The sequence below is a fragment of the Pongo pygmaeus genome, chromosome 1 (assembly GCF_028885625.2).
Source record: "Pongo pygmaeus isolate AG05252 chromosome 1, NHGRI_mPonPyg2-v2.0_pri, whole genome shotgun sequence".
Taxonomy (NCBI): domain Eukaryota; kingdom Metazoa; phylum Chordata; class Mammalia; order Primates; family Hominidae; genus Pongo; species Pongo pygmaeus.
The window spans coordinates 7,309,689-7,327,815 of NC_072373.2; the positions used below are offsets into that span (position 1 = coordinate 7,309,689).

Below are 18,127 nucleotides of genomic sequence, written 5' to 3' on the forward strand. Positions count from 1 at the left end.
ACTTCATCCCTCAGACATGCACACATGCGCCTGCCTTGTTGAGGAGGTGTAAGCATATCACAAAAATAGCTTTCTGAAGAGATGTTAAATTAAGTTGTTGAATTCAACATATACAGCTACTTTACTCAGAAAAAAAAAGATTCCTTTCAAAATATTACTGCTCATTGAAAATGCACCCAGGAGCTCTGATGGAGATGTACAACGTGAATGTTGTTTTCATGCCGGTGAATACAGTATTCCTTCTGTGGCCCATGGATCAAGGGGAAATTTTGACTTTCAAGACTTATTATTTAAGAAATACGTTTTGTAAGGCTATAGCTGCCATAGATAGTGATTCCTATGATAAATCTGGTTGCTCAAAGTAAATTGAAAACTTTCCAGAAAGAATTCACCATTCTAGTTTTCATTAAGACATTTGTGATTCATGGGAGGAGGTCAAAATAGCAACATGAACAGGAATTTGGAAGAAGAGGATTCTAACCCTCAAAGATATTTGGAAGGGTTCAAGACTTCAGTGGAGGAAGTAACTGAAGATGTAGAAATAGCAAGAGAACTAGAATTAGAAGCGAAGCCTAACTTGCTGCAATCTCACGATAAAACTTGAATGGATGAGTTGCTTCTCATGGATGAGCAAAGAAAGTTGTCTCTTAAGATGGAATCTGCTGTGAATATTGCTGAAATGACAACAAAGGACTTAGGATATTACCTAAACTTAGATGACTGGGCAGAGGCACGGTTTAAGAGAATTAACACCAATTTTTGAAAGAAATTTTAGTGTGGGTAAAATGCTATATCAAACAGCATCACATGCTACCGAGAAATCTTTCAGAAAGGACTAATATCCATAATATATCTTCCTAATTATCTATATATACATATATATATATATCTAATGTATCTAATATACAACAAACTTTCAAAACATTAGAAGGAAAAGAACAACAACCTAGATAGAAAAATTGACAAAAGTTATGAACAAATAGTCCATATGTGTATTAAAAAGATGCTGCACTCACTCATTATAAGATAAATGCAAATTAAAGTATACCAAATTATATTTTAACAAGAAGGGTAAGTTTGGGGCTATATTAAAGGTCATAGAATGGTTGTTCATTTTTTTCTGGCCAATTATTATTTCACTATTTTTACATCATGTAATTTTAACTAGATTTTTCAATGTCAGTTAATAAAATTCCAGCTTTCTCTTTTCATAGGTTTTTATCTTTTTAAAAGTCTTCTCATTTTGCTCTCACTTGTTCAAGTATAAAGGCACTTGTTTTGATTTCTCATCTACATTTGAAAAAGTTCAAAAGTTTGACTATAATATACACTGTTGGCAAGGCTGTGGGGAAATAGGCAGTCTCACATATTAGTGGCAGTGCAGAGCTGTGTAACTTCTGTGAAGGGGAGTTTGGTAATGTCTAGGATGATTATATTAGCATTTACTTTTTGACACAGCAACCAGTCCCTCTTCTTGGAATCTATCCCAAAGACACACTGTCAAAAATGGAAACCAACTCTCTCTCTCTATATATATATGTATATATGTATATCATAAAGTATATATATATTTCATAACATATATGTATATACTTTAATTTGAATTTATCTTATAATGAGTGAGTGGAGCATCTTGCTAATACACGCTTGGACTATTTCTTCATATCTTTTGTCAATTTTCTATCTAAGTTGTTCTTTTCCTTCTAATGTTTTAAAAGTTTGCTGTATATTAGATATTAGGAAGATATATTATGGATATTAGTCCTTTTGTGATATAAGTTCCACATATTTTTTCCAGCTTCTTATTAGTGTTTTCATTTTGTGTATGGCCTTCTTTGCCATGACAATGCTAAGTTCTGGGAAGCTGGGTGTAGATGAGGCTTCTGGTTTATCAGGAACTACTTCTTGGAAATAATTATAAGTCTTTTTCATATAAATATAAATATATATATATATATATATATATATATATATATATATAGCTATTTGTTGCAGCACGACTTTTAATTGGAAAAGATTAAAAGCAACCCAAATGGCCACCTACAGGGGACTAGTTGAATAGACAGTGGTACATCTATTCACATGAAATACTATAGCATTTTCAAAAAGACAAATGAAATACATCTACACCTATGTTCATGGCAGCATTCTATTAATAGCAAAAAAGTGAAAGCAACCCAAGTATCCATTGATGGATGAATGGGTAAACAACATGTGTTCTATGCATACAACGGAATAATGTTCAGCCTTTAAAAGGAAGGACGCTGTGACATACGCTACACATAGAGGAACCTTCAGGACATCATGCTGAGTGAAACGAACCAGTCACAAAAGAGAAATACCATATGTTTCTGCTTATATGAGATCCTCAGTGTAAGTTCATAGAGATGGAAATTGGAATGCTGGTTATCAGGAGCTGGAGGGAAGGGGAAATAGGGATATATTGTTTAATAAACAGAGTTTCAGTTTTGCAAGATGAAAGTGTCTGGAGATGCATGGTGATGAAGGTTGCACAACAATGTGAATATACTTAATGTCGTTAACTGTACACCTAAAAATAGTCTAAATGGTAAATATTACTTTATGTGTATTTTACCACAATTAAAAAAAAAAGAAAGATGAAGATCTCTATATACTGCTTATAATGGTCTCCAGAATAGATTATTAAATAAAGCAAGGAATACAAAGATGTAAATAGTATTCTATCATTTGCTTAAGAAGGTGGAGAGGGAACCAAGTATTTGATTATATTTTTTAAAAACAGCATGGAAGCATAAGCCAAAAACTTAAAAACAAAAAATTAACTATAGGTTAAGGAGAGAACAAGGTGGAAAGAACAGGAATACAATAGACCTTGTTTTGTAGCTCAGAATAGAACTTGTTTTGTAATTTGATCTTAGAAATATATAAATGTTTTACATAACAATAAAAACTGAATTTTTAAAACACAATACATTTTAAAAAGGAAGCAAAATTAACTGTGTATAGAGTTGGTGGTACAAGGAATTATTTTAAGCAATTTTAAAGCACAGTAATTTGACAGTACATTCCACATGCTATACACCCTAAGGACAAAAAGAACTGCAAAAAAAGCAAGATTTTGAGCTGTGTTAGGTATCATGTTGCTAGTAATTTTATTGTTTTCTGAAACTAGAATATAATGTAATGTACAATGATAGCATATAAAATGACATAAAGAACCTGTATATTATGTAGAAGAATACATTATATAAATAATAGCATAAAGCAAAAAAGTAATGATGCTTCTATCATTAGAAATCAAAATTTTCTGACAGAAAGATATAAAATAAAATAAAATTAGTAAAAGCCATATAACCTTACATTTGAATTGGGAATATCAGTGCAAAATAGTAGTGTTTTTTTCTCTTAATGTTTTTTCCTAGCTGTCTATTGAAAAAGTCTAAAAATAAGAACCAACCTAGTGGTAATGGGCATCTCTAGAACCCAGGTTGTGGTTTTTTAAAATACTATTTCCCACTAAAAAGAAGTAGAATACATTGGAGAAATAGTGGATTTTAGATCTGGAAAGAAATGTACAAGATGAGCCTGGATCATCTTGTCATACCTGGAAGCTATCCAGAACGTCTGAGGTCACATCAGAGGAGCTCAGGAGCCTGAAGAGGCTCCAGCCAGTTTCAGATGGGACAGTTTGGGCATCAATAATAATAACAAATTAAATTGACTGAAACACATCAAGAGCATTTAAATTTGTGAGTCAATAATGATATTAAGTAAACAAAATTCATGGACCACATTTGGAAGATGCTGGGAAACCTATTCTTCACTTTAAAACTGATAAATATAAGGAGCAAATCATCAATTAGTTTGCTTTTCTATATAAACTGTACCTCAGTGTAACCAAATATTTGATAAATGAGAGGTTTTCTTTAAACACTTTCCAGTAATAAATGAAGCAGAAAGGCAGCATGGCGACTTCAAATGAAAATAATAGACCTAGGTAGTGATCATCAATGGCTGCTGAGATACAAAAAAAAAAGACAACCGGTCATTATGAGAATCTTGATGGAATACAGGACAGCACCTATAAAGGAGTCTTGCTAAAGAAAAAAAAAATCAATGTTGTAGTCAATTAAGCCACCAGATTTAACTACCAGATTGCAGGAAGTACAGCAGAACTTCTTAAATAACACCATGAGGGTGAAATCAGCAAAATCCAGAAAGTGGAAAACTATGGCGTCAACTGTCCAGTTTCTTCAGGACATAAATTGCAAGGAGAGAAAAAAAAGATATTTAACAGATTTTTCCAACCAAATGCAACAAATAAATCTTGTTTGGATCTTGGTTGTTGAAACCAACCATAGGAAAGAAATTATAAGGATATCTGGAAAATTTGAACACTGAATGAATATGTGATGAGGTTAACAACTTCTTACAAATTATTTTTAATATATTTTAGAAAATAATGGTATTATTTTTGAAATAGTCATTATTGTTTAGAGATATATACTGAAATATAAAGGGAAGAAATGACACAATGTTTGACATTTGCTTCAAAATCCATTGGTGGGCCAGGCACGGTGTCTTATGCCTGTAATTCCAGTGTTTTGGGGGGCTGAGGCAGGAGGGTCACTTGAGCCCAGGTGTTGGGGTCTGCAGTGAACTATGATCACACCACTGCACTTTAGCATGGGCAACAGAGCAGGACCCTGTCTCAAAAAAAAAAAAAAAACAAATCCATTGGTGGTGGTCATGGTGAAGAGGTGGAAATAAAGAGTAAGTTTGGCCATATACAGAAAGTTCTCAAAGCTGAGTGATAACACATAGAAGCTCTTTGTATTATTTTCTGTACTTTTATATATGTTTGTAAATTTCCATAACAAAAAGCAAAAGTTAAAAAGAAACCAAGAGAGGAAACTTACATCAGTAGGTTGAGAAAAGTTCCTCTCAACTATCAACTCGACATCTGGGAAAGGAATAGCCATGTTCCTATCTCTAGTAGACATTCTCAGATGCACAGCATGTTTCCCATCTTGTAGGAAAGGCACAACATCAGGCAGCTCCCAGATCACCATGAGGTAAACATCATCTTCCTTACCCTTTAATAGAAATCCAGTGAGTACATGAAAACTTCAATTATTTTATTTTGAACTGTTTTAAAGAGATAGAGAAAATAGAACCTACACTGATGTATCCACCATCTAGCTTTACCAAATCTTCAGCCCCATCTATTCCTTGCTTATTAATATAATTCCTCTTTCTTCCCTCCCTAGAGTAACCAGTAATGTGAATATGATGTTAGTCATGAAAGTTTTAATATTTCTACATATACATACATATACGTTCTACATATACATGATAGTGCTTTCAGACTTTAAGCCATTTTATGAATGCTGTCCAACTGTATGGATTCTTCTTCAACTTTCTAATTTCACTCAATAGGATATTTTTGAGATTTATACAAGTTATTTCATGGAACTCCAGTTCATTTATTTTTAACTGCTTTATCGTATAATATAAACATACTACAATTTATTTATCCATTCCCCTACTGATGGATGTTCAGGATGCCAATTTGGTACTGCTTTCCTTTACAGACAGGTGGCACAGTTTCTAGAGCATATATCTGGGGTAAAATGACCTAACTGTAAGATATGCACATCTTCAACTTTACTAGCTATCACCAAACCACTTCTCTAGGTAGTGTTTAGCTATGTTCATTCTCACCAGGAGTAGATGAGAGTTCCCCTTTCTTCATATTCTTGCTAACACTTGGTATTATTTGATTTTCTTAGTTGTTTTGCCTGATGAATATGAAATGGGACCCTTTAAAACTAATTTTTAATACCCTTTCAAATAGGAAGACAGGAAGTCAAATTGTCTCTGTTTGCAGATGACACAGTCGTACATTTAGAAAACCCCATTGTTTCAGCCCAAAATCTCCTTAAGCAACTTCAGCAAAGTCTCAGGATACAAAATAAATGTGCGAAAATCACAAGCATTCCTATACACCAACAATAGACAAACAGAGAACCAAATCATGAGGGAAGTCACATTCACAATTACTACGAAGAGAATAAAATACATAGGAATACATCTTACAAGGGATGTGAAGGACCTCTTCAAGGAGAACTATAAACCACTGCTCAGGAAATAAGAGAGGACACAAACAAATGGAAAAACATCCCATGCTCATGGATAGGAAGATCAATATCGTGAAAATGGCCATACTACCCAAAGTAATTTATAGATTCAATGCTATCCCCATCAAACTACCATTGACTTTCTTCACAGAATTAGAAACAACTACTTTAAATTTCATATGGAACCAAAAAAGAGCCCCTATAGCCATGAAAATCCTAAGCAAAAAGAACAAAGCTGGAGGCATCACACTCCCTGACTTTGAACTATACTACATGGCTACAGTAACTAAAACAGCATGTTACTGGTACCAAAACAGAAATATAGACCAATGGATCAGAACAGAGGCCTCAGAAATAATGCCACACATCTACAACCATCTGATCTTTGACAAACCTGACAAAAACAAGCAATGGGGAAAGGATTCCCTATTTAATAAATGGCATTGGGCAAACTGGCTAGCCATATATGCAGAAAACTGAAACTGGACCCCTTCCTTAACCTTATACAAAAATTAATTCAAGATGGATTAAAGACTTAAATGTAAGACCTAAAACCGTAAAAACCCTAGAAGAAAACCTAGGCAATACCATTCAGGACATAGGCATGGGCAAAGACTTCATGACTAAAACACCAAAAGCAATGGCAACAAAAGCCAAAATTGACAAGTAAGATCTAATTAAACTAAAGAGCTTCTGCACAGCAAAAGAAACTATCATCAGAGTGAACAGGCAACCTACAGAATGGGAGAAAATTTTTGCAATCTATCTATCTGACAAAGGGGTAATATGCAGAATCTACAAGGAACTTAAACAAATTTATAAGAAAACAACAAACAACCCCATTAAAAAGTGGGTGAAGAATATGAACAGACACTTCTCAAAAGAAGACGTTTATGTGGCCAACAAAGATATGAAAAAAAAGCTCATCATCACTGGTCATTAGAGAAATGCAAATCAAAACCACGATGAGACACCATCTCATGCCAGTTAGATGGCAATCATTAAAAAGTCAGGAAACAACAGATGCTGGAGAGGATATGGAGAAATAGGAATGCTTTTACACTGTTGGTGGGAGTGTAAACTAGTTCAACCATTGTGGAAGACAGTGTGCAATTCCTCAAGGATCTAGAACCAGAAATATCATTAGACCCAGCAATCCTATTACTGGGTATATACCCAAAGGATTATAAATCATTCTACCATAAAGACACATGCACACATATGTTTATTGCAGCCCTGTTCACCATAGCAAAGACCTGGAACCAACCCACATGCCCATCAATGATAGACTGCATAAAGAAAATGTAGCACATATACACCATGGAATACTATGCAGCCATAAAAAGGGAAGAGTTCGTGTCCTTTGCAGGGACATGGATGAAGCTGGAAACTATCATTTTCAGCAGACTAACACAGGAACAGATAAGCAAACACCACATGTTCTCACTCATAAGTGGGAGTTGAACAATGAGAACACATGGACACAGGGAGGGGAACATCACACACTGGGGCCTGTCAGGGGGTGGGGGGCTAGGGGAGGGATGGTGTTAGGAGAAATACGTAATGTAGATGACGGGTTGATGGGGGCAGCAAACCACCATGGCACATATATACCTGCGTAACCTGCACGGGCCAGGCGCGGTGGCTCGCGCCTGTAATCCCAGCACTTTGGGAGGCTGAGGCCAGCGGATCACGAGGTCAAGAGATCGAGACTATCCTGGCCAACATGGTGAAACCCTGTCTCTACTGAAAATACAAAAATTAGCTGGGCGTGGTAGCATGTGCTTGTAGTCCCAGCTACTCGGGAGGCTGAGGCAGGAGAATCACTTGAACTCAAGGCAGAGGTTGCAATGAGCCATGATCATGCCACTGCACTCCAGCCTGGTGACAGAGTGAAACTCCATCTCAAAAGAAAGAAAAAAAGGAAAAAAAAACCCTGCACATGTATCCCAAACCTCAGAGTATATAAAAAAAGATACTAAAAATGAAAACTATTTACCACTATTAAAAAAATTAAAAAAAAATAAAACTAATTTTTAAACATATTAGTTACATTAATAATATTTCCCTGATTGTTGTGAGTTGAACATTTTTTCATGTGTCTGCGAGCCATCTGGATTTCCTTACCTGTCCTTTGTTTTTTTGTTTTGTTTTGTTTTGTTTTGTTTTGTTTTTAATTTATGAAGTATTTATTGATCATTCTTGGGTGTTTCTCGGAGAGGGGGATATGGGAGGGTCATAGGATAATAGTGGAGAGAAGGTCAGGAGATTACCTGTCCTTTGTTCATTTTTCTAATTTGTGGGGTTTTTTTTCCTGCATTTTGGGAGGTTCTTTATATATCCTGGTTCCTAACCCTTCTTCATTTAGCTGGGGTGCAATGGTCTTTTTACGGTCTGTGACTTGTCTTTTCACTTTGTTTTTTTAGACAAGCTTTTATTTTTAATTTGAATGTAATAATGATACCTTTGCCATATCCCATCTGTGGATGTGGTATATCTGTCCATTTATTCAGATTCTTTTCACATCCTTTAAGATTTATTTCCACAAAACTTTTGCATGGTTCTTGCTATGTTTATTTTAGGTAACTTATATTTTTGTTTGCTATTGTGATGTGATCATTTATTCCACCTGTACTATCTTAATGTTTTCTTTCGTGAGTGTGTGTGACAGTGCCTTGCTCTGTTGCCCAGTCTGGAGTGTAGTGGTGCTATTTTGGCTCACTGCAATCTCTGCCTCCCAGGCTCAGGTGATCCTCCCACCTCAGTCTCCGAAGTAGGTGGGACTACAGGCACGCACCACTATACCTGGCTAATTTTTGTATTTTTTGTAGAGATGCAGTTTTGCCATATTGGCCAGGATGGTCTTGAAGTCCTGGCCTCAGGCAATCTGCCTGCCTTGGCCTTCCAAACTGCTAAGATAACAGGCGTGAGCCACCGTGCTGGGCCATGTTTATATTTTCTAACTGGTTATTATTTATGAGAGGCCATTAATTTTTAATTCTTGAATTGTTATATGGGAATAAAAGTCAAAATTTTAAGGTCAATTATTTTGCTTGCAGAACAGGACTCTTTCTATGTTGAAAAGCAGCTATGGAAAAGTGGAGAGAATATTGGTCTAGGAGTGAAGACAGCCGGTTTCTAGTCTTAGTTCTTGTGGGACCTCGGGCAAGGTACATACCTTCTTTGGCCCTATTTTTCTTATTTGCAAAATGAAGACTTTAGCTAGTTGATGGATAAAAGTCCTTCCATTTTTTAAAGCTTTGATTTTACATGTTGCCCTAAGGCCTCTGTTATTTCATATCCATGTTAATTTAAAAGTATGGGCCAATAGTACTCCTACGTACTGGTGGATTCTTTGTTTAGAGTTTGTGCCATTGTGGGACAGAAGGAATGAATCTCAGCAATATCTCAAGAGTGACCAGATATTGACACTGAGTAATAGCTTAGTTAGATTTATGTGCCCATCTGGTGGTATGAGTTATTGACAGTGGTTTGGTTTTTTTGTGTCTTTTTGAGACAGAGTCTTGCTCTGTCGCCCAGGCTGGAGTGCAGTGGTGCAATCATGGCTCATTGCAGCCTTGACTTCCCAGGATCAAGCAATCCTCCCACCTCAGCTCCCCAAGTAGCTGAGACTACAGGTGTGTGACACCATGCCAGGCTAATTTTTATATTTTTTGGTAGAGATGGTGTCTCACTATGTTGCCCAGACTTGTCTCAAACTCCTAGCCTCAAGCTATCCTCCTGCCTTGGCCTCCCAAAGTGCTGAGATCACAGGTATGAGCCACTACACCCAGCCCGACAGTGGTTTTTAATAAGCTTAACCAGTTTCAATGGAACCTACTATGACAGTGGCTCTCGGACTTTCTGAATTCACAGAGCAGCAGAATTTACAAAACATCTTTTGAAGATTGACCTAGAGTTACTAACATTCAATTTTACCAAGTGAGGACATGAGGGAGAAGGAGATGGGAAACTCTACTGCCATTATTTTATGAAAAGAAAGGCTATAGTAATATAAAACAGTAGGAAAGATATAATCTTAAAATTTAAATGAAGTAAGAGTAGCTTTGTGAAAAGTTACCCTTGTTTTCTACATTTCATCTCTAATTGGTGAAATCTTTTATGTTATATTGGAATTGGCTGGTAGGTCTTTAGGAATTGATTATCTAGGAAAACAGCAGTTCATATAATGCTAAGAACATTATTATGTTAATTGCTTCATAAAGAAAGATCATTTACTTTAAAGGACACACAAATACAGCCATATGAGTAGATCCATAAAGCACTGTGGTTAAAAGGAAGGGAAGTAAGTGGGTCTTTAGAATTTGAATGATTTTGGGGTCAATTAATCATCTTCCTGGAGCCCCCGTAGTGCTTTGTTTATTATGTTAGAACAGTAATCTCTCACCAACCTATGGTTTTGTCAACAATGGCTTGGGGGCAAATTTATCTCAAATTTGCCAAAGGTTTCATATAGGCAGAATGCAATTCTATCCCCTTAAAACTGAGATTATGAGAAGAATTGTTGTTTTCTTCTCTTGTTGTCTATGAAGTTGTATTAATAGACCAGTCAATTTACAGTCTGCCCTCTTGTTACATGGCTAGGAAATCATGCCCAGAATATTCAGCACAGTGATGATTTGTGCCCAGAGCGGGCAGTTGCACAAGCGTTTTTCTGAGACTTGAGGAAATAAAACCAAGAACAGAAGTGTAAGAGAGATATTATATTTAAGCCGTTAAGGACTGTCTGAACACATTTAAAAGTACATGATACTTTGGAGACCCTTCTCAGCTCATAATGCATCAGCGATGTTTCCTGAATAACCGAATGTGATCACTGAAGCAGGTTTTGGCTTTTTGGTTTTGTGGGGGAGGGGGTGGGGGTGTTTTTTTGTTTTTAAGGCAGCTGGGAATCTAGGAAGATAGAGAGATAGAGGTTTGGTTTATCTTTCCTCCGTTCCACTCTCAGCTCCAACTTCCACCTGCTCACCTTCCAGTTTCTGGGCAAACAGAGAAATGGGGTTTGGAGTTTAGGGAAATAAATTTATTATAAAGCTTGTTCCCTTTTTAGTTGAAAAAAAAAAAAAAGGCCTGGCTACCAGATTAGTCTGACAACCATCCCACCTTACAAGCTTCTGAGACACTTTGTGAAAGCATTCACAACACTTGCAGTAGGTGGATCACTGCCCCCTTATTAAATTATGCATTTCATGGTGAAAGGGAATATCCTTCTGGAACATGGCAAATATTTGGTAACTGGTCACTGAAAAAAATGAATGAATGAAAGTATTCTAGAAAATAAGTATGTAAATCAAATTATTTTATTTCAAATAGGCAGATATAATAATAAAGTAAATAATAGTAATACACTAATAATAATAAGTAAATAAGTATACTTTCAACATTATATTATAAAGCTGCCCGCTCCAACATTAATAAAAGTTCTCCAAATACCCCTCATAAATGTACTATTGTCTACTTTAGAAGAGGTTCTTTCTTTATTTTTTTTTTTAATTATTTCAATCCTTAATGAGCACCTACTCTGGGCATGGCCAAGAATACAAATATAAATAAGAGAGGTTTTCAGTTCCTACCAAGATCAATCTGCAGGTTCTAAATGCAGAACCAGAATAATCAAAGTGAAAAATGCTACAGTAGAACTAAAAACAATTTTGGAGAGTGAATAGTTCCATGCTACTTTTTGCAGCCCTTAAAAAAGGAGCATTTGTGACAACAGACATTGCCTGGTAGGAAGGGCATCCTGATGAACAATGGCACTTTGTAAAGCAAAAATCAACATTTCATTTCATTTTAGAGTGTATACTAAGAAATTCCTTTCTACAGTGCCGTTTTGGATTGCTCAGACAAGAGAAGAGTATATTACATCAGGGAAGTTTTTCCACTCCTTTTTCCCCATTCTTAGGTCATCAGTTATCTTAAGCTGGTGCTTCATGATTGCTGTGCTATACAAGAGTTTTCTTTTCTGATCTTAGCTTTCAAAAGGGGAATAATAAAGGCAATGAGTCCTTGAGTTCAAGGTGATGGGGTGAGATCCGCTCAGTAGCCAGGATAAATGATCTAGTCTTCATCATAAATCTGAAGAGGGCATTAGCATTCCGAGGTGGTAACAGAGTCATAGGAAAAATAAATTAGCCTACCTCAATCCTCCCCAAACAGCCCTGAGCAGATTGCATCATTGACCTTAAAATAAACAAAGCGATTTTGGTGACAAACTGGAAAAGTGACTTGCGCATCTCTGAATGCATTATGGGTTATAAGGGACAGAGCCTGCTGGAAAGCAGTTCTGCCAGTGAATTATTCCCATATGAGCATATAAAGCATGTCAGAGGTGGCAGCTGAGTATAAATTTAACCTTCTTGACACCTGCCTTAGGAGACCCTGACTAACCCTTCAGCGGAAGCTTGACGGGCAGCATGCAGTGGCCGGGCAGCGATTGTTTTTTGCCCTTTGCTTGAACCTGGGCAAAGTTAATGAGGGGCATCACAGGAAGGCTGAGGATAAATACTATCTTCAGCTGGCTACCAAGAGCGGAGTTACATGGTGGGGATTATCTACTGACTCATTGGATTTTCTCAAAAAGGGCACCTGCAGTACGAATATGAAATGGGATTGTAAACCTGGATCATTTTGACAGTCCCGTTGCACTCCAAGGCCAGGACCAGGTGCTGGTGTTTTTCTTGGGCCTTGAGGAAAATGAGGCGTCGTAGGCAGTGCTCATCCTCCTTCCAGTCTTTCCCCTCCGGCAACACTTTCATCTCCTGCCCACTGCCAAAGTCCCAGATTCTGACTGTTCCTGAGCATACAGAGAAAAAGACTACATGGGTAAAAATGACTTAGAGAAAGCTTGGCTTTTCGCTCAGAGAAAATTCATCTGATCAAAAGCTTTCTGCCAACAATTTATCCTGTATTTCTTCCCTACTCAGATGGGTGAGTCTTCCCAGGCTTGCTGTGCATGAAATTTATTCCTGTATGCCTTGATTTGTCACAGGCTGAAAAAAAAAAAATAAACAGGACCAGGCAACGCCTTGAAATCTATCCTCAGGCTTTCCTACTAAGTTTTTGCTCTAAAGTGAGTCTCTTCTGTTTTTATTCTCCCAACGCTTCTCAGTGTGCTAAACACCCCGTCCCGAACATGGGAATATTCGCTACCATGCCACGACTATTATTCACAGTGAAAGATCATTCCAGTAATCTGTCACAATTCCTAATGTGCTGACATGTTTTAGGACTTTAGCTCTTATTAGATAATAAAAAGTTGGAGGGAATCCCAGCCGGTAAGAAACTGCCAAGCTTGGAGTGGTTTTGTTGGTTACATGGGAGGAAAGTGAAAGAAAAGTGTCGAGTGTTTTTCTTTTCTTTCTTTCCTTCTTTCTTTTTTCTTTTTTTTTTTTTGAGACAGAGTCTTGCTCTGTTGCCCAGGCTGGAGTGCAGTGGCGATCTCGGCTCACTGCAAGCTCTGCCTCCTGGGTTCACACCATTCTCCTGCCTCAGCCTCCCGAGTAGCTGGGACTGCAGGCGCCCACCACCACACCCTGCTAATTTTTCTGTATTTTTAGTAGAGACGAGGTTTCACCATGTTAGCCAGGATGGTCTCGATCTCCTGACCTCGTGATCTGCCCTCCTCGGCCTCCCAAAGTTCTGGGATTACAGGCAGGAGCCACCCTGCTTGGCCGAGTGTTTTTCTTACACTTAAAATTATACTTTCTGTTTGAAACCTAATCCTCAACGTGATGGTATTTGGAGATCATTAGGTCATGGGGGTAGAACCCTCATGAATGGGATTAGTGCCTTTATAAAAAAGGCCTCAAATTCAGATCTGCTGTGGCTCAGACGAAAAAAGAAAAGTAAGTAACAAAATGGGCCCCAAGGATCTGCCTTGCCCCTTTGTCATGTGAGAACACAGTGAGAAGGCACCATCTATAAACCAGGAGGCGGGCCCTTGCCAGACACCAGATCTGCCAGCGCCTTGATCTCGAACTTCCCAGCCTCCAGAACTGAGAGAAATCAATTTCTGTTGTTGAAAAACCCCCAGTCCTCCTGCCCTGAGTGGTAAGGCATGTCAAATGGTCTGAGCCCAGGAGGTTTTCCTACCTCCCCTCAAGAGGTAGAGAAGAATTTGCTCAGCTTTTTCTCCCTTACAATAGGTGTTCATCTACAATATCAGCAGGAGGGTTTGCTGCCCTTCCCTCAGTGGCTTAGGCTTTTGCTTTGTCGGTAAGACGGATGCTGGTGGGACTTTCTGTGGCTCCACAGTGTTGGCTGTTCCTCTCCCCAACATCTGCACCATGAGGGAGGCCAGCACTATGTGACATGTGACGAGCTCTGTGAGGAGCATGGGAATGGACGCACACTCCCTTTGTGTTTCTGGCTTTTAGAAGCGCTGTACTCTCATGCTATCCTACACTCAGATCTCAGCAATTCTTACAAATTTGACTACATTCTCACCCACCTGAATGCCAGCCCAATTTCCTTCTTATCACTGCCCTAGGTAAGCCAGTAATTGTGTCCTGCCTTCCCCGGAAGTGCCTGTCTTTCCCAGGAAGTGCCTGTGTCTTTCCTTCTATTTCAGGCTATTTGCCTGCAGCATCGATTCTCGCATAGGTTCAAGAAAAAGTTCTGATTTCGTAGATCAGCTTGCTTTTTTTCTAGATGTCAGTATGGGCCCAACACTCTTTCCATCTTATTACTTACCAAGGAGACACTGTCTGCTCCAATTCTGATAGTGCTTAAAGCATTTTAATTAATCTGATATATGACATTTGAGACCTCAACTAATGTACAAATTTAAAGATTTGTATCAGTGTTTCAGTGTTTGGCAAAATTTGTTGACTTTCTACATTGTTTTGAACTTTGAAAAATAAAAAGAAACAGAAAGTTGCAAAAATAATAGAGTCCTGTGTACCTTTTCCCAACTTCCCCCATTGCTTACAGCCCATGTGACTACGGTATAATCCTAAAACAAGCAAATTGACATTAGAAAATCCCATTAACTAGACTACAGACCTTGTCCAGATTTTACCAGTTTTTTATGTGCACTCGTGTGTGTGTATGCATCTAGTTCTTCACAATTTTACTGTGTGTATAAATTTGCACAACCAATATACAGAAATGTTCCATCAATCCACAGGAACTTCCTTGTGCTAACCTTCATAGTCACCACCACCCCCGCCATCACTGTTTGGTGATCACTAAGCTGTTTTACTTATCTAAAAGTTTGTCATTTTGAGGACATCTTACTTTGTTATTTTAAGAATGTTATTGGCTGGGTGCGGTGGCTCATGCCTGTAATCCCAGCACTTTGGGAGGCCAAAGCGGGCAGATAATTTGAGGTCAGGAGTTCCAAGACCAGCCTGGGTGACACAGCAAAACCCTGTCTCTACTAAAAATACAAAAATTAGCTGGGCATGATGGCAGGCACCTGTAGTCCCAGCTACTCAGAAGGCTGAGGCAGGAGAATCACTTGAACCCAGGAGGCGGAGGTTGCAGTGAGCCGAGACCCTGCGCCCCTGCACTCCAGCCTGGGTAACAAAGCAAGACTCCATCTCAAAAAAAAAAAAAAAAAGAACTGAAATGGAATATGTAACCTTTTAAGATTGGCTTTTGTCTTTTGTTAGTGCCTTTCAGATTCATTCAAACTGATGCAAATATAACTAGTTTCTTTCTTTGTATTACTTGTAATAACTACAGTATTCCACTGTATTGTTCTACTGCAGTTTGTCTAACCAGTCATCTGTTGAAAAAAAATTTTTTTTCAGTTTTTGGTTATTATAAATAAATCTGCTATAAACTTTTTTTTTTTAAACACCACCCACTCTATGGTATTCCATTGTAGCAGCTTAGATGGATGGAGACACTTTCTTTATTGTTAACTTCATTCATTTGCTTTGGGGGACCTGGAAGAAGGGGCCAGAGGGATGATAAACAGTATAGTTGTGGAATGCCTATTTCTAGGTCATTGCTCAGAGTAGAGAATTCTCTTCTCACATGGGCTTTTATAGTGGTCACCTCAGGTTCAGACTCCAGTGAACCACAGGTCTTTTCCTCTCCTCCTTTAACCCTACCCCATTTCTTATCCCTCAGCTCAAATCCTGCTCGACACCCAGAGTGTTTTCACTGCACTGTTTTCCTTCCCCTACACCAGGTTCTCCCCATCAGCAACACTCACACCCCCAGTATGTGTTGGAACATCATTAAACATTGATTAAATACTCCCTATATACCCAGCACTGTGGTAGGAGCTGGGGATATTTAATGAATAATCATAGTGCCTACCCTCAAGGACTCTGTGGCATTATAGGAAAACAGTCACACAAACAATTAAAAGACATTATTGTGTTCTCATACATTCCTGGGTTATGCAGAGGACAATCTCCTTGTCCAGATTTCCTGCCACCTTGGGACTTGGGCAGTCAGATTTAGTGGAGCAGAGAGCAGGGAGACGTACTCCTCAGCTTTTCCCAGGTGATGGGTGGGTGATAATGAGAGGAGACCAGTGGCTTGTGGTTTGAACTTCTCTGGGAGTCAGAATCTCACTTCCCAGGGTGTCCTGGATCTCTGTCAATTTAACAGAGAGGGCCCGGCACAGTGGCTCACTCCTGTAATCCCAGCAACTCGGGAGGCCAAGGAGGCAGGATCACTTGAAGCCAGGAGTTTAAGACCAGCCTGGGCAACACAGTGAGACTCTCACTCCAAATGAATATACACAATAAAATAAATTTAACTTATGTACCTTTGAGGAGGACAAACTCAATATCTGAAAGAATTCTAGGTTCTAGAACTAACAATGTAAAATATGGCTTGCTTGCATATAAACAATACTATTGTCAGTCATATATTGAATTGCTTAATGCTTCTGCGTGATAATAATTGTGTACATTGCTCAGAATTTCAGCAACCACATTTCATGTCTATGGAGGGTGTGCTTATGGAACAGTTAAGACTGCTTTCTCAAGAACCGATCCATGTGAAGGGCAGTTGCATTTATTCATACCCCATCACCTCAGCATTCATGATTTTATTTCACGTGCTGTTGTCATCTGCTCACACTTAAAAAAGTCAGACTTTCACACATCAGGATGCTCACTCGAGTCATCAATTGGCTTATGCCTATAGGCCTAGGATAAATATGTTCAGAGTAGCTCATGCAATCGGTCATATGGTCTAGATAAAGCAGTTCTTTCATTTAGTATGTCGTGAGTGGGGTGAAAGGCAGGGCAGTCTGTAGCTCTTCAGTTCCTGGAAGTCCTACCAGTGCTCCATAGCGTAAGGCACATCAAACGTCCTAGCCCAAATTGGGCCTGGCATCCTCTCAAGTTTGGCATGGCACATGCCCTCACGAAGGCTGGACATATGAACAACGCCAATATAGAATTCCAATATAGGAGTAATGTGACAAAGTTGGCTGGATGTTTTGTCTGGTCCAGAAATCTACTGTCGGTAAAACTATTGTTAGCAAGCACTGAATCCGATGTCTGTCTCTTGGCTGATGGTACCAAAAGTGGAACGATAGGATGAGTCAGTGCAACACAGATTAGATGAGATGTCATATGCAAAAGACTTCTGCAAACTGTTAAAGCAACTATGTAAATGCAATGTGAGGAATTATTTTTAACATCATATCAAGACATTGATGCCTGTTAGATAAGGGACTCTACCACTGTTTACCCAGGCACAGGAATTTCACTGGCAGCCAGACATATTCCAGCCTGCTTCATGCTCTCCTTCTACCCTAAAGAACGAAAGAGTTTTTGGCAGAAATTCTCAGGACACTAAAGCAGGGACGCCACATTCTGGATGTTAGTCTGACCATTATATGCTCCTGTGGCAAAAAGAAATCCACTTTCATCGACAGCTGCAGAAGTCACTTCAGTATTGAAACCATGAGGTTCTAAAATCTGGTATACTTGGAGCCCAGTCTCGAGTTCCCATACCTATGGGAAAGAACAAAAATATCAAGTAATCCCTTTGAAGAAGCCTTTCAATTC

The 18,127-nt window shown here is 38.4% G+C and overlaps 1 protein-coding gene across 8 annotated transcripts in view; it reads right to left on the reverse strand.

Moving 5' to 3' along the window:
• The window catches only part of WDR64 (WD repeat domain 64), a 150,941-nt gene that overhangs the window by 40,192 nt on the left and 92,622 nt on the right, over positions 1-18,127 (reverse strand). For 7 of the 8 annotated variants that reach the window (XR_008501183.1, XM_054478906.1, XM_054478925.2 and 4 more), the window contains 3 exons: positions 17,950-18,073; positions 12,761-12,936; positions 4,902-5,078 (listed from right to left, as the gene is read on the reverse strand). Coding sequence is in view for 7 of the 8 variants with exons in the window: in XM_054478906.1 (XP_054334881.1) it covers positions 4,902-5,078; positions 12,761-12,936; positions 17,950-18,073 (477 nt within the window). In the remaining variant the exon portion in view is untranslated. The remainder of the gene's footprint in view (positions 1-4,901; positions 5,079-12,760; positions 12,937-17,949; positions 18,074-18,127) is intronic. The other variant, XM_054478953.2, reaches the window with a different exon arrangement.